This window comes from Notolepis coatsorum (genome assembly GCF_963971535.1).
Source record: "Notolepis coatsorum genome assembly, chromosome: 12".
NCBI classification, from domain to species: domain Eukaryota; kingdom Metazoa; phylum Chordata; class Actinopteri; order Aulopiformes; family Paralepididae; genus Notolepis; species Notolepis coatsorum.
Window position 1 is genome coordinate 30022048 of NC_140176.1, and position 26347 is coordinate 30048394.

At 44.5% G+C, this 26347-nt stretch overlaps 2 protein-coding genes across 3 annotated transcripts in view; one reads left to right on the plus strand and one right to left on the minus strand.

Annotated features, from left to right (window-relative positions):
* Positions 1–5645: 5645 nt before the first annotated feature.
* LOC311238470 (kelch-like protein 11) lies at positions 5646–10518 on the minus strand. Its single transcript, XM_084326553.1, has 2 exons — positions 9883–10518; positions 5646–9159 (listed from the first exon to the last, which is right to left on the minus strand). The coding sequence occupies exons 1-2, from the start codon at positions 10383–10385 to the stop codon at positions 7569–7571; spliced, it is 2094 nt and encodes a 697-aa protein (XP_084182679.1). The 5' UTR covers positions 10386–10518; the 3' UTR covers positions 5646–7568.
* Positions 10410–26347, plus strand: part of LOC311238471 (acyl-coenzyme A thioesterase 1-like) — a 33444-nt gene continuing 17506 nt past the window's right edge. The window contains exons 1-4 of one of the 2 annotated variants that reach the window (XM_084326555.1): positions 10410–10478; positions 13734–13845; positions 21632–22751; positions 24509–24711. In XM_084326555.1, coding sequence (XP_084182681.1) covers positions 22295–22751; positions 24509–24711 — 660 coding nt within the window. In that variant the 5' untranslated portion in view covers positions 10410–10478; positions 13734–13845; positions 21632–22294. Of the gene's footprint in view, positions 10485–13733; positions 13846–21631; positions 22752–24508; positions 24712–26347 lie in introns of both variants that reach the window. The other variant, XM_084326554.1, reaches the window with a different exon arrangement.

Sequence of the window (26347 nt, forward strand, 5' to 3'; positions counted from 1 at the left end):
AGTGAATACCACGATCACAACACCAGAGGGAGCTCCACAAATCATGTTAAACCCAGATTCGGCTCAAATAAGGGACTAAACACGTTTCGCAATTATGCCACATCAATGTGGAACGCCCTACCCAAAGCTGTAAAGGAATGTGGATCACTACCCACTTTCAAAACCTCTCTCAAGGGACACCTACGGGAGACTGCAATTCAACACTGGCCCCTGTAAATATCCTAACCCAACCCCCTCCAATGTACAGTCATTTACCTAGTATGGTTGTCAATAGTCCAATGTACAATTTTGTTTGTTTGTACAGTGTCTCCCCCCCCCCCCTCAATGTACAGTTTTGCTTGTATATACAGTGTGCCCCCCCCCCCCCCCCCCCCCCCAACCACCTCCAATGTAGATTACCCAGTATGGTTGTCAATATCCCAGTGTACCCAACCCCCCCCCCACCCAACCTCCTCCAATGTACAGTTTCTACGTCAAATGTATATACTCCCTTTTCCTGACTCCTTCTGTATCACAAACAGTACTGTATTTGCAAATCTGGTATGTCATAAATGTATAGATGTAGCAGTACTGACTATCTGTATGTCATGTATGTCATATATGTCCTGATGAATTGAAAATGGGGGACCCTGATGTAAACAAGACGAAAGTCTTTCTCTGGTCTGCATCCCCTTAACAATTGTGTGTATTGAGCTGTACTGTATTGTACCCATTCTGCAATCTGTTAATAACGTTTTCAATCAATCAATCAAAACCCCTGCCCACTTTGACAACCTAGGATGGCTTAGAGTAGACGACAGAGTACAGCAACTTGCAATGGGCCTGGTCTACAAGATACACTACACGACCAAGGTACCCATGTACATGACAAAATACTTCCCAAAGGTCAGTGAATACCACGATCACAACACCAGAGGGAGCTCCACAAATCATGTTAAACCCAGATTCGGCTCAAACAAGGGACTAAACATGTTTCGCAATTATGCCACATCAATGTGGAACGCCCTACCCAAAGCTGTAAAGGAATGTGAATCACTACCCACTTTCAAAAACACTCTCAAAAAACACCTAAGGGAGACTGCAACTCGAAACTGGCCCCTGTAAATGTCCGAACACAACCCCCTCCAATGTACAGTAAATTACCAAGTATGGTCTTGTCAATAATCCAATGTACAATGTTGTTTGTACAGTTGTACAGTGTCCCCCCCCACCCCTCCTACCCAACCCCACCCCCCCCCACTCCTACCCAACCCCCCCCCCCACTCCTAACCAACCCCCCCCCCCCCCCCCCCCCCCCCACCCACCCAACCACCTCCAATGTACAGTCCCCCCCACCCCCACCTACCCAATCCAATGTACAGTTTCCACGCCTAATGTATATACTCTTTTCTTTCTGGACTCTTTTTGTATCACAAACAGTACTGTAATTGCAAATCTGGTATGTCAAATGTATAGATGGAGCAGTACTGTCTATCTGTATGTCATGTATGTCATATATGTTACGATGAATTGAAAATGGGGGACCCTGATGTAAACAAGACGAAAGTCTTTCTCTGGTCTGCATCCCCTTAACAATTGTATGTATTGAGCTGTACTGTACTGTACCCATTCTGCAATCTGTTAATAAAGTTTTCATTCATTCATTCATTCATGCCGCAGTATTTGCCCGCGTCCACCTCTTGTTTGATGTGGTCGTTCAAATAGAGAAGTGATTCCTGTCATGAACGTAGTTAGGCTGTACATTTATCCTGTCATCAACGTAGTTAGTACATAAATAAATAATAACATACTGGAGCATAGAACTCAGCTGTGTTCCAGTATCAATACATACAGTAAATAAATAAATAAAATAACATGAATGTATATGAGCCGATGCAGAGGATGAAGGTGTACTGTCCACCAGGGGGCTCCAGAGTGGTGAAAATATGCTGCTCCTCAGCCTTCCTCTGCATCTAGACCCTTAATCTTTGAAGATTACAATATTTACATTTAGCTGAATGCTTTGATCCAAAGTGACTTACAAGTTGTGTACAAGTGGATCTCCTCGAATGTATATATTTTATTTTATGATCTCTGTCTCTTAAACAGTACTGTATATTTGTATATCTTGTATGTCATAAATGTCTGGATGTAACAGTATACTGTTTATCTGTATGTCATGAATGTCATGATGAATTGAAAATGGGGGACCCTGTAATTTCAAGACGGAAGTCTTTCTCTGGTCTGCATCCCCTTAACAATTGTGTGTATTGAGCCATACTGTATTGTACCCATTCTGCAATCTGTTAATAAAGTTTTCAATCAATCAATCAAACAACAAATCAAGTAGCTCTGAAACCAACTGTGTGATGCCCCTCGTTCCCTTATGAAACAAATAAAGTAGCTCTGAAACCAACTGCAAGCATTTCAATCAAAGCAAATACTGTGTCGTTTTTGTAAAATAAATGCTTTATTTACTAATAACTCCAGGGGTTTTGCTAGGCAGGATAGCTTGGGAGATTGGCCAGTAATTATTTAGGTCACTTCTGTCTCCACCTTTATGCAATGAGGTTACATGTCATGGGCTGTTCTCCAGGTATTTGGAACTAGACAGGTTAATAGAATCAAGGTTTATTTGTCACATACATACCAGGGCATACAGTGAAATTAAATATGATCAGTAATTAATGTAAAGTAATTACTGTATTCACTGCGGTCATGTGAATCACGTTTTTTTCTTTTCATACTATAAGTAAAAGTATATTCTATATTGTATTATACTAAATTATGTTATAACTAGTCAAATTAATGGAAGAACAAATGTAAATGTAAGGGGGTAGGGATCTATAAGCTTAGCTCCTTTTTTGGACATGTCTGCTAACAAAATACATTGCTCTTGACTATTTGTTTATAATTCCTTTTTTGAATGTTTTTTTTTAATTGTTTTTACATTTAATTTTTTGTTGTTATGATTGTTCTGTTTGACGGAGCTAGATACCGTGATTTGTTTTTAGGAATATGACGAATACATGTTCAAAAATAAACCTTTTCATTCATTCAATGGAATTAGTTTGAGGAAAAACAGATGTAGTTTATCCTCCAGCGAGAAGCCAAATTTAACAGATAGCCATTCCAACCCGTCCACTCTAAATACATTGTATTGGTCTAAAGCTATGGATGAATCGCTATCAGATCTTTTCAACCAGGATTCAGACACTAAGATACTGGATCTGCCTGAGAGACCAGTACTATCAGATCTTTTTTCAACCAGGATTCAGACACTAAGATACTGGATCTGTCTGAGAGACCAGTACTTTAAGATACTGGATCTGTCCGAGAGACCAGTACCATCAGATCTTTTCAACCAGGATTCAGACACTAAGATACTGGATCTGTCCGAGAGACCAGTACTTTAAGATACTGGATCTGTCAGAGAGACCAGTACTATCAGATCTTTTAAACCAGGATTCAGACACTAAGATACTGGATCTGCCTGAGAAACCAGTACTTTAAGATACTGGATCTGCCTGAGAGACCAGTACTTTAATATACTGGATCTGCCTTGAGTATTTGCTGATGCTGAAGCAGACTTCTTAGATTCAGGTGGATCAAACCCAGAGACCTTTTCTTTTTTGTAACATTCTCAATTTAGTTGATATCCAATAATGGACAAATATTATTATGATGTACCCAGATATTGATGCTCGGTTGTAGAAATATGTAAAAAATATTTTTAAACATTTCAATTGATCTATGATAATTACTGTATACTGCTTCAATTAACTCTCCACACAGATGACAACAGTTCAATTGTTTTATTGCAAATTATTATACAGTCACACCTCCACTGTTTAACTTAAAGGAAAACTCCAACATTTTGGGAAATTAGCTTATTTGCCATCTACCCTGGAGTTAGACAAGAAGATACATACCTTTTGTCTTCTCTGTGCATGGAGTAGGAAGACGCGCACCGTTAGCCTAGCTTAGCGTCAGTCACTGGAAGTAGGTTCCTCCATTAGCCTAGTTCCCAATGTCTTCCTACTCCTACTGCATGCACAGAGAAGAAAAAGGTATGCATCTTCTTGTCTAACTCCAGGGTAGATGGCAAATAAGCTAATTTCCCAAAATGTTGGAGTTTTCCTTTAACAAGTTAACACAGCTGAGGAAAATCAGAGAGAAACAACAATATGGAACATCAATTCTCCAGTTTCCTAAACAAACTAAAACATATTCAAAACCCCAACAGGTGGAAATAGTACCTGCACACCAGACCTGATGGCATACCAGACCTGATGGGACACCAGACCTGATTGAACACCAGACCTGATGGAACACCAGACCTGATGGAACACCAGACCTGATGGCACAACAGACCTGATGGCACACCAGACATGATGGCACACCAGACATGATGGGACACCAGACATGATGGAACACCAGACCTGATGGCATACCAGACATGATGGAACACCAGACCTGATGGCACACCAGACATGATGGAACACCAGACCTGATGGCACACCAGACCTGATGGCACACCAGACCTGATGGCACACCAGACCTGATGGCACACCAGACCTGATGGCACACCAGACATGATGGAACACCAGACCTGATGGAACACCAGAATGGTCAGCGGTGTTACATTCTAACCACCCAGTGGAGCAACAGTAGATTCCCCTTTAAATTAAGACAAACCACCTGCTGAGAACCGGTTGAACAACATCATTCAGGCTTATAGTGAAGAGTTGATAAAGGAATGTTCAGAACAAAAGACTCACAACCAGAGCCATGCAGCGTTACCGCGGAATATCTTAATAAGCACAACAAACCTCAAATAAAACCCACACAAAATACCCACATTGCACTCAGTATCATTCTGGTCCCAAAAGAACACTGTTGAAGAAGAGCCAACAATACACAGCACTTCATTCCTTCAGCACATGAGACCAGTTCAGCACTAACCCCCCCCCCCCCTGTGCACATGAGACCAGTTCAGCACTAACCACTCCCCCCCTGTGCACATGAGACCAGTTCAGCACTAACCACTCCCCCCGTGCACATGAGACCAGTTCAGCACTAACCACTCCCCCCCTGTGCACATGAGACCAGTTCAGCACTAACCACTCCCCCCGTGCACATGAGACCAGTTCAGCACTAACCACTCCCTCCCTGTGCACATGAGACCAGTTCAGCACTAACCACTCCCCCCGTGCACATGAGACCAGTTCAGCACTAACCACTCCCCTCCCTGTGCACATGAGACCAGTTCAGCACTAACCACTCCCCCCCTGTGCACATGAGACCAGTTCAGCACTAACCACTCCCCTCCCTGTGCACATGAGACCAGTTCAGCACCAACCAATCCCCCCCTGTGCACATGAGACCAGTTCAGCACTAACCACTCCCCCCCTGTGCACATGAGACCAGTTCAGCACTAACCACTCCCCCCGTGCACATGAGACCAGTTCAGCACTAACCACTCCCCCCCTGTGCACATGAGACCAGTTCAGCACTAACCACTCCCTCCCTGTGCACATGAGACCAGTTCAGCACTAACCACTCCCCCCCTGTGCACATGAGACCAGTTCAGCACTAACCACTCCCCCCGTGCACATGAGACCAGTTCAACACTAACCACTCCCCCCCTGTGCACATGAGACCAGTTCAGCACTAACCACTCCCCCCGTGCACATGAGACCAGTTCAGCACTAACCACTCCCCCCCTGTGCACATGAGACCAGTTCAGCAATAACCACTCCCTCCCTGTGCACATGAGACCAGTTCAGCACTAACCACTCCCTGTGCACATGAGACCAGTTCAGCACTAACCACTCCCCTCCCTGTGCATAATGAGAAACCAGTTCAGTACTAACCCTGTGCACATCATGAGAAACCAGTTCAGCACTAACCCTAACCATGTGCACATCATGAGAAACCAGTTCAGCACTAACCCTAACCCTGTGCACATCATGAGAAACCAGTTCAGCACTAACCCTAACCATGTGCACATCATGAGAAACCAGTTCAGCACTAACCCTAACCCTGTGCACAGCTTGAGAGGGAACGTTGGATGGACCAGATACATGAAGACTTCAGCCTCTTGGTTTGGTCGTGGCTAGAAGGCACCCATCCGTATTTCATTGAACCGGCGAACATCTTCAAAAATCTATCACCACAAAAATATAATTTGTCCTTTTTCACGTGTGTTTCAGGTTAGGGTGGGACACAACTTCTCCAGTGAGGTCAAGGTTCAGGAGGTTATGGTCAGGGTTCAGCCATGACCCCTCCCACAGTGCACAATGACCCATGTGTCAACATCGCGTGATTTTTTTTCCGTAGCCTGTTTGCGAAGACGCTCTCTGATTGGCTAGCCCGCGTACAGCAAAGACCCTCTCTTAGGGTTCTTAGCGCTAACCCTAACTCTAAGCATAACCCACTTCGAAAGAGGGCCAAAGCATAACCACTTCGAAGCAGAGAATATATATGTACAAGGCGGAAGAGACCCTTCGGAGCTAAACCAATCAGAGAGGGTCTTCGCTGTACGCGGGCTAGCCAATCAGAGAGCGTCTTCGCAAACAGACGCTACGGGGAAAAAATCACACGTCAACATCTGGTGACAGGGAACCAAATCAGGCCAATCCAGGAAGCCGTCTGTCTCCGTGTGTCTGAGTCCATGAGTAGGAATGTTACTTAATGAAAGCTCTTCGTCGTGTCAGGAAGGATCACCTAGATATTCACATGCAAAAGTAAAGTATATATAGAATTGCAACAAATAACTTTCAAATCTTTTGGAAAAAGAAAACATGTGTGGTGCTTGTTTTATGCTTAATTCAACTTTTACATCTAAAGCAAATATGAGAATGCAAAAAAACACAATGTAAATAGCAGTAGATTTGAACATGTTACTGAGACCATGTGTTTTAGTGCAACAGTGTATATATTAAAGCTAGCTGGTCATCATTAGTCTCGTTTCTCTTCCCTACCGTGCAGATTTACACACTAAATATGATTGTAAGTTCCTTTCAACATAAACATGCTAGTGCAGAATGAAGCCAGACAGGCCTGCAGGGAGGTAGAACACCGGAAGCCCTCCTCTTTTCATCGATTCCACAAGAAATGTAGACAATATGTTATCTACTCTGCTAAGTGTGGCCTCAACGTAGCCTGCTACACCTGTCAGTCATGACATCAAAAGGAATGGTTATTTCCAAAGGAATGAGAAAACTGTTCTACTTACTGACGGAAAGAGAAGGCAGAGGCTCCTTAAGTACGGCCAAGATGATGAAGAAAAGACGGGATGCATGTTTTTACACTTCATTGTCTGGCTAATTATTATTATTATATATATATATAATATATTCTCATTTTTGACAACCTTCTTTCTGCATACCTGAGCTTATTCAATCCACTCCCACCTCAAAATAAGATAAAGGCTTTTGTCAAACAAACCAAACCACCCGTCATTTGCAATATGAACAAACCAAACGACAGCAGACCAAGTGCTAATTTAACAGAGGGGGGGGGGGGGGGGGGGGTACCAATGTGCAAACTCCTTCTTGGCTCCCCCAGAGGATGGGAACTAGCCCTCAGCACTCAATCTGAGACTGCAGCTGTCTGCGCAGGGTCAGCGTGCGGCGGTGCAGCTGCTGCATCTGCTGCATGCGGTCTCTCTGGCGGGCCAGGTTCTGGGGCATGGGGTACCGCTGGCAGCCGTACAGGAAACGGTACGGGACGCGGACGTGGCAGGCGGTGGCTCGACAGCGCGGCTGAGGCATGGGAGGCAGCAGCATCCAGCGCTTCCTCTCGGCGCAGTAGCGGTACGCCTCCTTGCGGTACTGCTTGTCCACGTCGTCGCTGTTCTTCCAGCCCCCGATGATGAAGACGTCGTCGCCCAGGTAGCAGACGGCCGCGCCCTCGATGCTGGTGACCTCCGGGGGGAGGCTCTCCAGGATGTCGTCGGAGACGCTGCCGCCGCTGCTGATCTTCTGCTGAGCCGCCTCGTCCAGCACGCCGTAGCTCTTGGGGCAGCAGGAGGCGGTGTGGTAGAAGTTGGTGGCGGACACGGCCATCTGGAACAGGCAGTAGTTGTCGATGAGGGGCAGGGAGTCCACCTCCTGCCACTGGCGGCTCTCCGTGTCGTAGCGCGTGGTCACCGTCTTCAGGCCGTCCTCGCTGTCCGTGTCCACCGGCGTGCGGGCCGTTATGTACACGTAGCGGTCCTCCACGCTGATCGCCTTCACGTCGCGGAGGATCTTGGGCGCGGACTCCAGGTTGTGCCACTTGTCCTGCTCGGGTTCGTACACGCTGACGTCCTTGAAGCCCGGACTGAAGTTGCCGTGGCCGCCGATGCTGTAGAGGATGTTCTTGATGCTGGCGAGGCCGAAGGAGTGCTTCCTCGTGGTCAGGTTGCTGACCTGCTCCCAGGCGTTGAGGCTGGGGTCATAGCGCTCCACCGTCTTGGCGAAGCCCGGCTCCATGGATCCCGCCACGTAAATATGCGAGTCTGTGACTGCGATGGCGTGTCCGTCTAGGTGGTTGTGGATGTGCGGCAGGTTGACCCATCTGTCCTCGTACACCAGGTAGCCCACACACTCGCTCAGGTAGTCGCCGCCCTCCGACACACCGCCCACCACCATGATAACGTCCATGTTCTGTCCGAAGCGCGGCTGGAAGGCCGCTACGTAGGAGGACCAGACCTCCAGGTCGGCCGTGGTGAGGTTCTCTAGGCGGATAGCGTGGCCCTCCACGGCGTCGGACACTAGCTGCCGGCAGGACGCGCTGCTCGCCACCAGAGGCTCCTTCTTCACCACCCGTGTCAGGTAGGTGGGCGTGATCTGAGGCAGCCGGAGCAGACGGAATAGCTCCTCGAAGTACTTCTCTCGCTCCTCCGCGCTCCGCTGCACCCATTTCACGACGGCGTCGAAGAGCACCTCCTCTGAGTCCACGGTGATCTCGGCGTCCGACAGCCAGTCCCGCACCAGGTGGAAGGGCAGCGTGTAGAACTCCTCGTCCTGGATGACTTTGTGGAAGTTGCGTCGGATCATCTCTGCGGCCTGCAGGGCGAGCTGGTCCAGGGTGTACATGTGGGCCAGGCTGTGGACCGCCACGCAGTTAGTCAAACTCAGCTTCTTCTTCAGGAACTCGCCACAGAATTCTTTAAGCTGCACCAGTAGGAACCTGCAGTGTGAACGGGTTGTAAATATCAGTGTTATAGCCATCGGTTTCTGTGACCATTATAATCCATGCACCAAGACCAGAGATTACCTCTCACCTCAGGATATTTGAATGAAATTGGGCTCATTCGAACCCAGCCTAGGGTAACAGAGCCTAGACCTAGACCTCTCCCCATTGTATGTATATTTCTCTCCCACCCACCCACCCCCTCCTAATACAGTCTCCTCCCCATCAGATGTATATAATCTGTCAGGATCTATGGGTAACAGTACTGTATATTTGCATATCGTATATGTCACAAATGTAACAGTAATATATACCTGTATGTCATGTATGTCCCTATCTATGCCATAAATGTCATGATGTCATGCATGTTGTGTATGTCATAAATGTCACTATGAATTGAAAATGGGGGACCCTGATGTAAACAAGACAAACGTCTTTCTCTGGTCTGCATCCCCTTAACAATTGTGTGTATTGAGCCGTACTGTATTGTACCCATTCTGCAATCTGTTAAATAAAGTTTTCATTCATTCATTCATAACAGAGGCATTTAGGGTAACGGAGGCTAAGGTATCGGAGGTTAGGGTAACACTAGTTTAGCACTAGTACAGTTAGTTACACAGAACTGCAGACATCTTGGCGAACAACAGGTGCTTGTGATCAAAACGACAGGTCAATAGTATCAATACGTGACATAAAGAGTGACGTCAGTGGTACAGATACCTGTCAGCGAGCTCGAGCACCTCATGAACGTTAGCGGTGGCGACGCGTATCTCTCCGGTGTACATGAACTGCACGACGCTCTCCACGGTCTCCGGGTCCGGTCCCGTCTCCGAGCTCCACTCTTTTATCTCCACGCGGCCCGACAGAGACTCGGAGAAGCGGCCGCCGAGCAGCGGCGTGAAGTAGTCTGTCGCGGCGGAGAGCACCGACCGGTGGGCGGACAGCTCGAAGCTACGGACCTGCCGCGCCTCGACGGACCCCGCCGCCGCCGCCGCCACTCCGCCGCCCGAGCTGAAGGCCAACGTCACGTCGCAAAACAAGCCCGCTCTCCGCTGCTCGTTCTGCCGCCGCGACAGCTCCGCGCAGTGCGCCGGGCACGAGAACTCCTCCGCCTCCTCCGCTTCTCCGTCCGCCGCGAGGCCACCGGGAGGAGGGGGGGGTCCGCCGCCGCCGCTCAGCGACCCGGTGGTAACGGCCGCGGGGTTCGGTGCCGCCGCCGCCATATCGGCTGACGTCGAGTTCAACCGCAAAGTGATTCTCCGCAAGAGCTTCAGGAAGAAGTCAAGTAAACAAACAGGCCAGTGAAGAAGTCATAGGTACAGGTAAACAAACAGGCCAGTGCGGACATGCGTAGTCGTCGACGGAACACGGAAGTAGCGACGGGCCGTGACGTTGTGCCGCTGCGGCGTGATTACGAAACCTAGCCGTATTTCTCGAACGCGTTTGACCAATCCGTGACGCGCTGTGTCTTTGCCCATTTCCACGTCAAACAGCCTGCAGTGTGAGAGCGAACACTTTGCGTAGTGGGCGTGTCAACAGTGTCAGCTGAACTCGCACCAAACAAGGCATAGGGAAATAGTCAGACATCCCAGAATAATTTCATAATACAACGTTTCTGAATGGATATTTGGATTAAACCAAGTTGTATGCAGTGATGAACGGTCTTTCCCCACGGAAAAACAAGTTACTTAACGTTACACGGGTTGTGCTATGCATGCTTAGCTTGCTAACGATAGCAGTGTAACTTAATGTTACACATGCACGTCGCGCTATGCGTGCTTAGCTTGCTAACGATAGCAGTGTAACTTAATGTTACACACGTCGCGCTGTGCATGCTTAGTGTTGTGAAGGATCAGATTAAACCGAATATATATATTTATTTATGGATATATATTTAATAGTATTTGTATATCGTTTGATATCCCCTGTATATTCCTTGTACAATATGCACTGAATATCCCTTTAGTCTACTAAACAGCCCATAATAGTTTCATTCTACCATTGGACGAGAACCTGGCGCCAGCAGCCATACCCCTAGGTTCAAGTTCAATCGTGCCGACCAACATGTCGTGGCAAGCCCGGTTCCGCGTAGGAATACGTCTGGCGAAATACGAATGGTACTATTTGTTCACAGCGCATATATATATGGCGCAAGTAAAGTAGAACTTTCTTTTTAGTCCATTAGTTCTTTACCCTCCAACCTAGTAACAGACGCGAAGCCTCACCCATGACGCACGTGTGGTGCAGTAAGGCCTACTTGGCCTCAGAATAGGCATTGAGATATCGTGTGGATTAATAGTTGAATTGTCATAGTTTGGCACTATACCGTCGAGTTGGACGTATTTCTATTAAGCTAATAATAGTCTATTATGTATGGTGCATCGTTCGGTTAGAGTTATAAAGTGAGCAGCACCCCCATTGTTCCTGACGTTATCTGGAGTCTTAACCAGGCTGGGCAGACCACTTGTGGTGCTTGCATCCGAGGAGCTCCGGGCCAGGACGAGTGGACCTGTACATTGGATTACTTTACCCGGACGACGGCGAGCCTTCCACGGCTTGGATTATCTACATGCTTTGGGTGCTTTGATTATTCCATGGATAACGGCCAACACTGCTGAGTGTTGGAACTACCCCCCGGAGAGGAGTCCAGGTGAGACGGCGCTCTACACCAGTGAGGTCGCCTCACGTCTCTCCGTTGTGGACCGGCAGCTACCGTCCACCAGAGGGTCCAGCTGTATTCATCTGCGGATCGAGGTTCTGTGGGCATCGTGTTCAGGACTCTGAATTCTCCCAAGAAATCGTCGGCCAGATGGGATACCGCCAGCGGCTCTTCTAACCCCCCCTCCTACTGTCTTACAACCAGCGGGACCCCCCCCCCCCTTAGTGTATCCAGCTATAATCATTTAAGTACCATCGCTATAGTTCCCTAAAGAACCGGGTTGTATACTTACTCCCTGCGTAACCAGAGATTGGACATTCAATGTTGATTTACCTACGAATACTCATTTGCCATACAAGTGCATTTCAAATCATAAATGTCATCAAGTGAACGTTGTATATACCCTTTGCTATATAAAATATTCGATTTGTACATTTGTGTGGACTTCGTTTCATCAGGTGGGAAAGTGTTCATCATATCTATATCATGTACTGGATGGCCAGAAGTTAAAGTACAAGAGGTAGTGGTTTAATAATACCATACTTATCAATACAGTCAGGGAATTGTACCCCTCAGTTACACTTAGCTTGCTAACGATAGCAGTGTAACTTAATGTTACACATGTCGCGCCATGCATGCTTAGCTTGCTAACGTTAAGATAGGAGATAGCAGTGTAATGTTACACAGGTCGCGCTGTGCATGCTTTTTTCAAACGTTTCGTTCTCTTCACTATGATGAGCTCTGCTCTGCTTCAGCACGGACAGCTGCACCTCTCAATTACCCGTATGTGCATGTGTGAGTGTGAGCGACTAGAGTAGCGCGAGTGTGTAACTAACAGCCCCGCTCCTCGGGCAGACGGAGAGAGACCGAGGGAGGAGAGATATAGAAAACGGCCAACAAGATTAGTTTGCAACGTTTAAATTCCTAGAAAAAAAGGAGTGAAATGCGAATGAAAGGGTTGAAATCAGTACTCGCATGGGTGCCCCCAAATATTTTTCTGTTTTCGCACAGGCTAAATTCTGGCGCAATATGCGATGTCCTCGTCGCACTGTACAGCCCTGGGGGCCCATGCCTACCGGTTGAACGGTGCAATGGGCAGCAGTGACAGCTTCAACGGCGCGTGACTACCGACTGCCACGCGTTGACACTATCCAGCCATCTACCGGAATGGCGACGGTGATCTGAAGACTGAGGACTTCAGGACTAAGGACTAATTCAATATTGATTTCTTTCTGCATTTTCTTCATTACTCCTAGTATCCAAGTTCTTCACTGTTAGCAGATGCGTGTGAGCAAGTCTTCTCGCGTGAAAAACGAAGGAAGGAGGAAGTATGGGCCCCACCCCGGGATTTATGGGACCCGGAGTGGGGGTGGCGGTGGTAGATGTAAAGGTGCAAGAGAACGTTTTTCAGCGAAGTACACTAGCTACTATGAGGAACGGATGCTTCCCAAAAGGCAGAGCGAAACACAAATGCCAGTAATGAAATATAACTACATTACACAGGTGTTCTTCCTTGCCTCTCTCGTACCTTCCCTTGACCCCGAGTACGGTGGCCTGGTTATTTTTTTAATAGTTTTTTTCATGAGCAAATGGTGTATAATCGAATTATATATGCGCTCATTTGCATAAACCACAACAGATGTAAACATTGAATAAAGCCAGTTGAAAATGCATTGTTGAATGTTGTTGACAAAAAGACTTAATGTAAATGTATGTAATGTAAATGTCTGAATGGATATTTAGGCTGATTTTCAGAAAATAGGGCTCCGGGCTTAAAGGTTAGGGTAAATGTCTGAATGGAAGTTTGGAACCCATGCCATGTAGCATTCGTACAGAGAGTGGCAAGGGGGCAGATGGTACTTGTTTTGAACTACAATGCCCACAATGCTAACGTTTTGTAACTTTCCGTTAGGAGTTCCGCTGGAGGAGGACGTAGTACAGGCAAAAACATTCACCTTCGGAGAAACGCACCACGCAACTGCACGTCCACAGCCCTGAAGAAGAGCTGCTGAATTCCAATTGAGGTGAGTCTGCATAAAAAAATATGTGTGCGCATTATGCCAATGTAGTGCGGAACAGCACAGAAGCTGGAACCACCTGAGGGAGTGAGCCGAGTAAAGGCTAGCCTGTTCACCCAAGCTATGTAGTATTATGCGCACCAATGGTGAAAATACAATGGTAAAACACTCACCGATTGTGTGCGACGTAATGTAAAGTCATAGAAGTTGGCTTTATTATTATTACACTACCTTGGTCGAACTTGCAGTTTTCAGTTGATCGTTTGTAAAGTACAGTGTTTACAATCTTTCCCTCAGTTTGAGCTACGCAATCTGATTGATTGATTGATTGATTGATTGATTGATTGATTGATTGATTGATTGAAAATGTTATTAACAGATTGCAGAATGGGTACAGTACAGTACAGCTCAATACATACAATTGTTAAGGGGATGCAGACCCCAGGAAGACTAGCTGGTTGCTATGGCACCAGCTAATGGGGATCCCTAATAAAATAAAATAAAATAAAATCTGTTCTCTCCCCTCCAGGTAGGATTGCATCCAGCTCACTGATAGACTATCAAAACCTGCCACCTGCAACTAGGGCTCCATGTGCATAATATTTAAGTTACCTGCTGGCCACTAACTTTTTTGCATGGCAGGGCACCTGCACGTTACAATCGCATGTCGGATTGTTTAGCTCCGTTCGAGGAAAACCCATATATGCAAACAGTGCTGGGATCGACTGAATATTGCAATTTAGTATAACAACGTCTTTGGAGACTCCATTATAGTTGGAGACAACTATAATGGAGACTCACTTATGGAAACGCAAGAGAAATGGAGAAAGGAGGTATGCAAGATTCACCACGACACTTTAAGACGAATGCAGTCTGACGCTACCAGTGGGCCAAAGGTGACATTGTACTGCTGTCATCCTAACACAATAACTGTGGACACGCCTTCATGCGTTTGTTCTCTTGGTGCGCTGTATTCTCCTCACCACTTTGACTGGCTCAGCTATTTATTTACATCTTGTGCTTCAGGGAATCATTTACATCATCATGTTCATATACTGTAGCTGTATCTATTCCTATACTGTCTGTAGCTGTATCTATTCCTATACTGTAGCTGTATCTATTCCTATACTGTCTGTAGCTGTATCTATTCCTATACTGTAGCTGTATCTATTCCTATACTGTAGCTGTATCTATTCCTATACTGTCTGTAGCTGTATCTATTCCTATACTGTAGCTGTATCTATTCCGATACTGTAGCTGTATTCCTATACTGTCTGTAGCTGTATCTATTCCTATACTGTAGCTGTATCTATTCCTATACTGTAGCCGTGTAGCTGTATCTATTCCTATACTGTAGCTGTATCTATTCCTATACTGTAGCTGTATCTATTCCTATACTGTAGCTGTATCTATTCCTATACTGTAGCTGTATCTATTCCTATACTGTAGCTGTATCTATTCCTATACTGTCTGTAGCTGTATCTATTCCTATACTGTAGCTGTATCTATTCCTATACTGTAGCTGTATATTCATATACTGTAGCTGTATCTATTCCTATACTGTCTGTAGCTGTATCTATTCCTATACTGTAGCTGTATCTATTCATATACTGTAGCTGTATCTATTCCTATACTGTCTGTAGCTGTATCTATTCCTATACTGTCTGTAGCTGTATCTATTCCTATACTGTAGCTGTATCTATTCCGATACTGTAGCTGTATCTATTCCTATACTGTCTGTAGCTGTATCTATTCCTATACTGTAGCTGTATCTATTCCGATACTGTAGCTGTATCTATTCCTATACTGTAGCTGTGTAGCTGTATCTATTCCTATACTGTCTGTAGCTGTATCTATTCCTATACTGTAGCTGTATCTATTCCTATACTGTAGCTGTATCTATTCCTATACTGTCTGTAGCTGTATCTATTCCTATACTGTAGCTGTATCTATTCCTATACTGTAGCTGTATCTATTCCTATACTGTAGCTGTATATTCATATACTGTAGCTGTATCTATTCCTATACTGTCTGTAGCTGTATCTATTCATATACTGTAGCTGTATATTCATATACTGTAGCTGTATCTATTCCTATACTGTCTGTAGCTGTATCTATTCCTATACTGTAGCTGTATCTATTCCTATACTGTAGCTGTATCTATTCCTATACTGTAGCTGTATCTATTCCTATACAGCTGTATCTATTCCTATACTGTAGCTGTATCTATTCCTATACTGTAGCTGTACCTATACTGTCTGTAGCTGTATCTATTCCTATACTGTAGCTGTATCTATTCCTATACTGTCTGTAGCTGTATCTATTCCTATACTGTAGCTGTATCTATTCCTATACTGTGCTGTAGCTGTATCTATTCACCTCAGAAACATTGCAAAACTCCGCTCCATCATATCTCACTCTGAACTAGAACTGTCCGTGCATGCTTGTATTTCCTCTAGGCTTGACTACTGCAACTCACTTTTCACCTGTCTCACCAAATCATCCACAGACAAACTACAAATGGTCCAAAATGCTGCAGCCAGGCTACTCACAAGGTCAAAAAAGTCATGCCACATCACTCCCATTCTGGTATCCCTGCACTGGCTCCCGGTACACTATAGAATTCACTTCAAAGTCCTCACTTTCACTTTCAGAGCACTCCACGGTCAGGCCCCTATCTACATCACTGAACTCATCCATCCCTACACCAACACCCGCTCACTCAGATCTGCCGATCAGCACCTCCTGGTGGTCCCCAGGTCCAGGCTGAAAACAAGGGGTGATCGAGCCTTCGAGGTGACAGCACCAAGGCTCTGGAACGCTCTCCCCCTGGACTTGCGAACTGCCCCCTCTGAATTCTTTTTTTTTTAATATATATTTTTTTGTTTCTGATTTTCTCTGATTTTTTCTCCCTGTCCCAATTAGTCGTTGTGCCAATCCCCCCCCCCCTCCCCTACCTGGCTGCTGTATGCATGTTCTCCTACGAGTCGGTACAAGGGCGTCCCGAGTCGATCGCACGCTTCCTCCGAGGCGTGCGCCGACAGCCAGTGACGTCTTTTCACTTGGCAGCGAGGACTCTCATTGGTGAAGTGTAACGCGTGGGAGGGCACGCTATCTCCACCAAGTCCTGCCCCACTTAGCAAGCGCCGAGACCTGACCTGTAGGCGTCGCTGTCCACAACGCCAGATTCCCACCCGCCAGCTTCCCCACCCCCTAATACTGCCAATTGTATTAGTATGAACGGCCAGCCAAGCTGGTGGCAACACAGAGAGCTGGGCTCGAACCCAGCATCTCCTGCGTTGGTGACGAGCGCAATCTCCGCTACGCCACCTGACCGCCTGAAAACTCGTTAAAAAATAAAAAATAAAAACACATTTGTTCAGACAGGCCTTTGGTCATACATAGGCACTTTTCTTGTCCTCACTGTTCCTATAGTTTTGTTTTAATGAGTGACTCATGATTTTATCCAAATTCTTTTATTCTACTTTTTTTATCTGGTTTCACTGTTTTTTAACTGCTGTCTGTTGTTGTTGTCATTTATTTCTGATTTTGTTTAGTTGTGTTTTTTATATTAACACTTTGACTGCCGGGAACCGTCTTTAGACGTCTTTGCTGGCCATGCTAAAGTTGCCGGAGGATGTGTTACGTCGTCCTTATATCAATATTTCAAAAATCTGCGATCGGATTCATATGTCCCCTCCGCTGGCCTGAGATCCACCAGCAGGACCCACTGAGCTCTCTGGCGGTTCAGGAGCGCCATCTTGTGGCCGATCGGCGCAATCGCCAAACAGGATGTTGCATAGAGGTTGTCCTAGATGTCCGTAGTACTTCCGGGCGCTCGCTATAGGTCATGGGACTCTGGCTCGTCACGCTACACGGTGATCGATTGGCAATAACTCGATAAACAACATGATTTGGACGTATATACCATTATACAAGCTGGAGATGGACCGGGTAAAAATATATCTCATAATGATAAGATTTCTACTCTACGATGATCGCCCAACGGCGCGCGGAGACTGGGGTGAGTTTCAGCGTGTAACGTTACCGTCTTCGATACTAACTGCTATTATCAACATTTGACCCACATTAGATGATTGGTATAACGCTGCCCACGGAATTATAAACGCCCCCTCGCCCATCCGGTCAACATCAGATGACGTGTAGTAACTTCTAGAAGTACGTCTAGTTGGAATTTTTTATATCGCGCTGATTGCCATCAAACTGTATTTCATCATCAATATAATGCATTTGGGGCTATATATCACGTTCTGGAGAAAGCTGCAGAAAGAGATGAAAACATACTTATACATTAGACCATACTTTACTATGAATATGTGAATGAAAAAGTTTAACGTTGCTACACAATGAACAATACATATAGGACTTTGAATGGGCCCTAATAATGGCAATGTAGCAATAGAATTTAAAAAGTTATAGCCCTGCAAAGAAGGGGACTTTCTCCATAGACAAATAGCGCTGGCAATCTATGGTATATCATGAATTTAACCTTAGGCAGCCAAAGTGTTAAGCTGTAGTGTAAAGCACCATGTGCATTTGTGCTGTGAAGTAGGGCTGGGCGATATGGCCTAAATATGATATCACGATATTTTCTGACCTTTCGGCGATACACGATACACATCACAATGTTTTTCTTTTTTACCCCAAACGATTCATTATGAGGCTTACCAAGACAGTATTTGAGTTTGCAAGCTAACATTAAAGACAAAATAAAATACCCATGCATTTAGCATTTTTATATTATATATTAGATTTAGATTATTGGATTATTAGATTATAATATATTGCATATATTTAGCAATGAGATATTATATGATTTAGATATGAAATATGATGAATTGAAAATGGGGGACCCTGATGTAAACAAGACAAAAGTCTATCTGGTCTGCATCCCCTTAACAATTGTATGTATTGAGCTGTACTGTACCCATTCTGCAATATGTTAATACAGTTTTAAATCAATCAATCAATCAATCAATCAATAGCATTTTAGCATTTTTATGAAACTACTGTATATTTGTATGTCTCTAAATGTTTTGATGAATTGAAAATGGAGGACCCTTATGTAAAAAAGCCGAAAGTCTTTTTCTGGTCTTCATCCTCCTGTACTGTACCCATTCTGCAATATGTTAATAAAGTTTTCATTCATCATTCTGACGGACAACAGAATAATTTTGATTGACAGTCGAGTCTGCCAATTACGTCACACCGCTTGCACCCGCCCTGCTGTTCTTAGCACCAATCGGCAAGCGCCATTAGTTTTGACTTCCTGAATGTCCGGTGTGCTGACATCAACAAAGCTACTTACATTAGCTCCCCGCAACCGACTAGTAGGAGACCAGTGCACCACAGGATGACTAAATGAGCCATAATGATTTTACCTCAACGAATGTTATAATAAAAGCCTTTCCATACATCTGTCTGATTGAAAACTTTATTAACAGACCGCGGAATGGGCATATCTCAACACAGGCTGAGATATGAACGAGTAACGTGTGGACCAGATTGACGCGACACAATCCTATTGGGCAAAACATCACGATATCCACGATACGTTGAAAAAGTGTATTGTTAATGAACTGTACCCGATATTTATATAATATCGTCATATCGCCCAGCCCTACTGTGAAGGGTGCTATATAAATAAAAGTCATTAATTCATTCATAGTCCTATACTGTATCTATTCCTATACTGTAGCTGTATCTATTCCTATAATGTATCTATTCCTATACTGTAGCTGTATCTGTTCATATACTGTACTGTATCTATTCCTATACTGTACTGTATCTATTCCTATACTGTACTGTATCTATTCCTATACTGTACTGTATCTATTCCTATTTGGTATATATTCCTATAGTGTACTGCATCTATTCCTATACTGTATATATTCCTATACTGTAGCTGTATCTGTTCATATTGTCCAATTATCTAGCAGTCACTATCAATGTGCGTCAACTAGATCTCCCCATTGGAAGGGTGCAGGCGATCAACTGTTTCAATCCGAACTAAAGGAAACAATTCAGACTTTGCTTGAATGTTATTTATTAAGGATGTCATGTCCAAACACTCAAGCACTCTAATATTACTAGCACACAGCCACCGGGTGGTCAATTAGACAGCAGGTAGTAGTCACTAGTTAGTTTACTCAGTCAGTTAACAGTTAGTTAACAGTCAGTAGTAGTAGTCAGTAGATTATTAACCTATAATGTAAATGGAAAAGAAAACAACATTCAATTAGCCACATGTGCTATGCATATACAAATGATAATTTCGAACATAAACAGCGCATACAAGAGACAACAATGCAACATACCGTTAGCCAGTTAGATCGCCTACGGGGCTTTTCTCATTACAGGCCTATGGCTATGAGTGTCTCTTAAATAGTGCGTCACGCAGACTCTGAATCAGCCCACCTGTTCACAGTTTCCGTCTCCAGGAGTCCCACAGTCTGCAGTAAACGCCCAAGGTGGCACCAGATGATAAATAATACTTGTATAGTAAGTGCCTCTATAATAATAATAATAATATCTCTGTAGGAAGGGCGCTGGATAATTCTCCACATATACTGTACTGTATCTATTCCTATACTGTACTGTATATTCCTATACTGTAGCTGTATCTATTCCTATACTGTAGCTGTATCTATTCCTATACTGTACTGTATCTATTCCTATACTGTAGCTGTATCTAGTTTCAAGTTTGTTTATTATTTGTCACAACAAAATACAGAATACTTTATGATGAAATGCTTGTTTCTGTATGAGCCCCTGAGAGTGTGCTACATACAGTAAAAATAAATTAAGTAAAAGAAAAAAGAATTAAGTAAAAAGTAAGTAAAGGAATGTTCAGTATACAATATACAATACAGAGTAAAATGGGTAACAGTGGTCTCATTCTCCAAGGATTTACGACAAAAAGGACTTTCTCTTAGGGCCATTTGAGACCTTTTCGGGCCGATATTGGGATTCACCAACCGTCCCAATAAAACATATATAATTAATATTATATTATAATATAATATATTGTCTATATTAATTTCTTGCCCGAAAAGGTCTCAAATGGCCCTACGAGAAAGCCCTTTTTGTCGTAAGTCCGTTGGAGAATGAGACCCAGTGAGATACAAAAATGAAATGAGATGAGGTACAAAACTTAGGGTAGGGTGCAAATGAGGTATGAATGTAGTGAAAATCTCTTTAATAATAGATAAATATAAAGTGTGTTAAAGTGTATAAAGTGAGTGGTAAGGTGAGTGTTTGTTTAACGTGAGTGTGTACATGTGGATGTGTGTACAGTGAGTGTAGATGATGGGTTGTTACATAGTGTTATTGTCGTTGAGCATCCTGATGGCCTGGGGATAGAAGCTCCTTCTGAGTCTCTCTGTACTGACCACGAGACTCCGGTAGCGCTTGCCTGACTGCAGCAGTTCAAAGAGGCAGTTGTTTGGGTGACTAGAGTCTTTGATTATTATCTTAGCCTTGGCCCTGGAACGCTTGTTATAAATGTCCTGGAGAGTGGGAAGCCCACCTCCAATTGTGCGTTCGGCTGAACGTGCCACTCTCTGTAGTCTACTGCAGCCTTGTGCGGTGCTATTCCCAAACCAGGAGGTGATGTTACCAATCTATTCTTCCTATACTGTATCTATTCATATACTGTACTGTATCTATTCCTATACTGTAGCTGTATCTATTCCTATACTGTACTGTAGTTGTATCTATTCCTATACTGTAGCTGTATCTGACATTTACTAGATGGTGCTTTTTCTTCCAGAACGGTGAGGTGAGAAGATCAATAAAACACGATCCACATCCATAGGTTCCCAGAACGACATTTGGACGTCACTCTGCGAACCTCCCGGTTTCCATTCCAATACGATTTGCGTCTGAAAGTCCTTGGGGAACGGGGCCTGCTGTACGGATAGTCCTCTGGGAACAGGGCCGGCTGTGAGGATAGTCCTCGGGGAACGGGGCCTGCTGTACGGATAGTCCTCTGGGAACGGGGCCTGCTGTGAGGATAGTCCTCGGGGAACGGGGCCTGCTGTGAGGATAGTCCTTGGGGAACGGGGCCTGCTGTGAGGAATCGTCCTCGGGGAACGGGCCGGCTGTGAGGATAGTCCTCGGGGAACGGGGGGCCTGCTGTGAGGATAGTCCTCGGGGAACGGGGCCTGCTGTGAGGATAGTCCTCGGGGAACGGGGCCTGCTGTGAGGATAGTCCTTGGGGAACGGGGCCTGCTGTGAGGAATCGTCCTCGGGGAACGGGCCGGCTGTGAGGATAGTCCTCGGGGAACGGGGGGCCTGCTGTGAGGATAGTCCTCGGGGAACGGGGCCTGCTGTGAGGATAGTCCTCGGGGAACGGGGCCTGCTGTGAGGAATCGTCCTCGGGGAACGGGCCGGCTGTGAGGATAGTCCTCGGGGAACGGGGCCGGCTGTTCGGATGGCCTCTCAGGTGAGACTCAGGCTCCTCCCCGGCACCAGGTGCCTGTTCGACGAGCCCATCCAGGTGAAGGTGGCGGGTCTGAGGTCGAAACAGCTGGTGACCATGAAGGCCAGATCCACGGATGACAAGGGAGTGTTATTCCACTCCTCGGCCACCTATAGAGCGGACGGGAACGGAGAGATTGACCTGGAGAGGGACTCGCCACTCGGGGGCAGTTACACCGGTGTCCAGCCAATGGGTCTGTTGTGGTCCCTGAAATCAGACAAGTTGCACACCAGGTTTTACAAGAGTGACGCTAGAAAGCCCCATTTTGTGAAGTTCTCTGTGCATGAAGAGGATGGGCCAGGCGGGACACTGGCCGAAGCGACCAATGAGAGGCGTATAATGGCAGAGGGCGTCTGCAGGGTGCCTGTCAAACAAGGGAACATCCGTGGAGTCCTGTTCACCCCCCCTGGTCGGTGACTTTGTTTACTTTATGCTGTAAATGTAAGATAATTCATTGTATGCTATTATCACAATAACATCCTCAAACGGGACAGAAATCAGAGGGTGGCACTCGAAGGTAAACATGTCAAACCTTGAAAAACCACTACTTCCAACTGACACAACACTTATGAAGCACATATCCACCTTCTACAACAGTAGTCTTTGCCGCTAGATGACTGCATGAAGATAATACAGTGCTCCGATAAAAGCACATATCCAGTCAGTGGGAAGCGGTAGACATTAGGTACAGTATTTCATGCAGCCAAATTGGTATTGTGAATCTTGTGCTAGAAGACGATAAGATCCCAGAGTAATCCGGAGGTTCCCGGTTCGATTCCTGCTCCTCCCGGGCAGTAGTGTTGTCAAAAATATCGATTTTTCAATGCATATCGATTCTGAATATTTAAAACAGTTTCAATACTAATTTCCCGCAATATCGATACTTTCTGCACTATCGATTTTCAAAAACAAAAAAAATTAAGAGTCACCTTTTATTTTACAAAAAGTGATGTTTGGTGAAAGTTAGATTTGCACTTTATTAATCCCAATAGGGAAATTCATTCTTGTTTGATGATCAAGAGGCACCTTTTATTTGTTTTAAGTGAAGTTTGGTGAAAAAGCAAGTTATTGCACTATTAATCGCTATAGGGACATTCATCTTTGTTTGATCAAGAGTAACTTTTTATATATATATATTATTATTATAATTTTTTTTTAAATGAAGATTGGAAAGGTAGGTTTGCACTTTAATCCCAATAGGGAAATTCATCTTGGTTTGATATTTTTTTTGTGTCAAATAAAAACAAAGGTTATTTGAATGATTTCTAGTTTTCAAGAGAAAAAAATCAAAAAAAGAATCAGATTTTATTTTTAGGCCATATCGCCCAGCCCTAAAACAAAGGGTTTTAAAAGTGTTATATTTCTCTTCTCTTATAATACCAGAGAGAAGGTGAGGAGAATTGACCAGCAACAAAAGCTAAATAATTTTTTTTTAATTTAATAAAGAAATGTACATTTTAAGATAAAAATATTTTCCCTGTGGTATCGAAAATGGTATCGAATATCGATACTTTTCAAGGTATCGTATCGAAGTTATAAATTCCAGTATCGTGACAACACTACCGGGCAGTGTGTTGAAGTGTCCTTGAGCAAGACACTTAACCCCTAATTGCTCCCGATGAGCAGGTTGGCACCTGTCGGTGTGTGAATGTGTGAGTGAATGGGTAAAAATGCGATAAAAGCTGCTATATAAATGCAGCCATTTCCCACCCTGTGTGTGTTTTTATTGTGAAATCTGTATATAAAAAAAAAGTTTTGCAGGATTCATGATTTCTTGTGATTGTGGTAATAATGATATTCTTTATGATGGCGGTTTTCTGAAAACATGCATTACAAATCAGACATAGTGTAGGGAAATGTGCATAAAGAACATATAAATATATGTAATACAATAAATACAGGTGCATCTCAATAAATTAGAATATCGAGGAAAAGTTCATTTATTTCAGTAATTCAATTCAAAAAGTGAAAATCGGTTGGTCGGGGTTTCTTTTGCATGGAGGCAACCAATATATTTCCTCAATATTCAAATTTATTGAGATGCACCTGTAAATGCAGTCCATATAAACAACATGACATAAAAGCCGGTCTAAAAGGGAACTAGAAGATTAAACAGATTTAGCTAACCCAAGTTCCTAATAACATCCTAGATTGCTCTCCTCCCAGGAGCTGGTCCGTACCCGGCGGTGCTGGACCTGTACACGTTTGGGGGCGGTCTGTCCGAGAGACGGGCCTGTCTGCTGGCCAACAAGGGCTTTGTGGTCCTGACCCTGGCCCTATATGGCCACGACGACCTCCCGAAACGGATCCAAGAGCTCCATCTGGACTATTTTGAGGAGGCGATACAGTTTTTAAAGAAGCAACACAAGGTGAGTTCTGCAAATTAATCTTTCGCAAGATGAATATATGTATATTACCTGTGATATTTACCTCGGAACACATTGAATGCATTGCTACTTTGCGACGGTATCTACGGCGATGATGTTGACGCAGATATGTATAGGGCTGATCGAATGTGGTAACGCTCTAAAGATTTCATTGGTGCCATGGTTTTGGGGGCGACAGTGGCTCAGGAGGTAGAGCAGTCGTCTGGTAATCCGGAGGTTCCTGGTTTGATTCCCTCTCCTCCCGGACAGCGTGTCGAAGTGTCCCTGAGCAAGACACTTAACCCCTAATTGCTCCCGATGAGCAGGTTGGCACCTTGCACTGTCTGTGTGAATGTGTGAGTGAATGGGTAAAATGTGAGGAACAAAATTGTAAAGCGCTTTGGAGAAAAGAGATATCTAAATGCAGCCAGAGTTCTGCAAATTAATCTTTCGCAAGATGAATATATGAATATTACCTGTGATATTTACCTCGGAACACATTGAATGCATTGCTACTTTGCGACGGTATCTACGGCGATGATGTTGACGCAGATATGTATAGGGCTGATCGAATGTGGTAACGCTCTAAAGATTTCATTGGTGCCATGGTTTTGGGGGCGACAGTGGCTCAGGAGGTAGAGCAGTCGTCTGGTAATCCGGAGGTTCCTGGTTTGATTCCCTCTCCTCCCGGACAGCGTGTCGAAGTGTCCCTGAGCAAGACACTTAACCCCTAATTGCTCCCGATGAGCAGGTTGGCACCTTGCACCGTCTGTGTGAATGTGTGAGTGAATGGGTAAAATGTGAGGAACAAAATTGTAAAGCGCTTTGGAGAAAAGAGATATCTAAATGCAGCCATTTACCATTTATGGTATTTGACGCAAAAATTCTTATTTCATTTATTTTGTTAGTGTATTTTTCGTATCACTCTAAAATTAGCCCAAGACGAATAATAAGCATTTATGTTGAAAACCAGGTTCCCCTGCAGGTGGTTTGAGAAATCTCCACCTTTCCTCCCATGTGCTTGATATTGGCTAACTGTTGACGTTATTTCTATACTTGTATTGCACTTTGGGATGCTGAACGTTATTACATTTTTCAATTCAAACTTTAATTGGTCCAGATAAAAAGAAACATACGCAACTTATATAAAATTACACACAACAGGCACAAATAACATCACTTAAATACACATCAATGTCCCACAAATAGACAGCACATACAGTAGATGAGTGGTAACATGTGGCACTGAACCCAATGTCTGTTAAAACCAGTGATATAATTTCCAGAGTAATTTAGCCGACATTATACATTACGACATACATTTATACATGAGATTTCTTAAAACAGCTTGGAAGGTATTGACACATGCAGCCACGAACATTTCACTTCACGCACTACACCATCTAGGTATTTTAAGTAATATTCTCATGGCATCATTATAAGCTACTTGAAGTTGTATCTGAGCCTGTGGGCTTCAGTGACCACAACATTATTGCGTTAACCTTAAAGATGAAGGTTCCTAAGGTAGGACCAAAAATAATTTATAAAAGAATATATAAGACATTTTCTGAGGATGAGTTTATTAATGATGTAAAAAATTTACTCTGGAATAATGTGCTAGAGACAAGGCATACAGAGG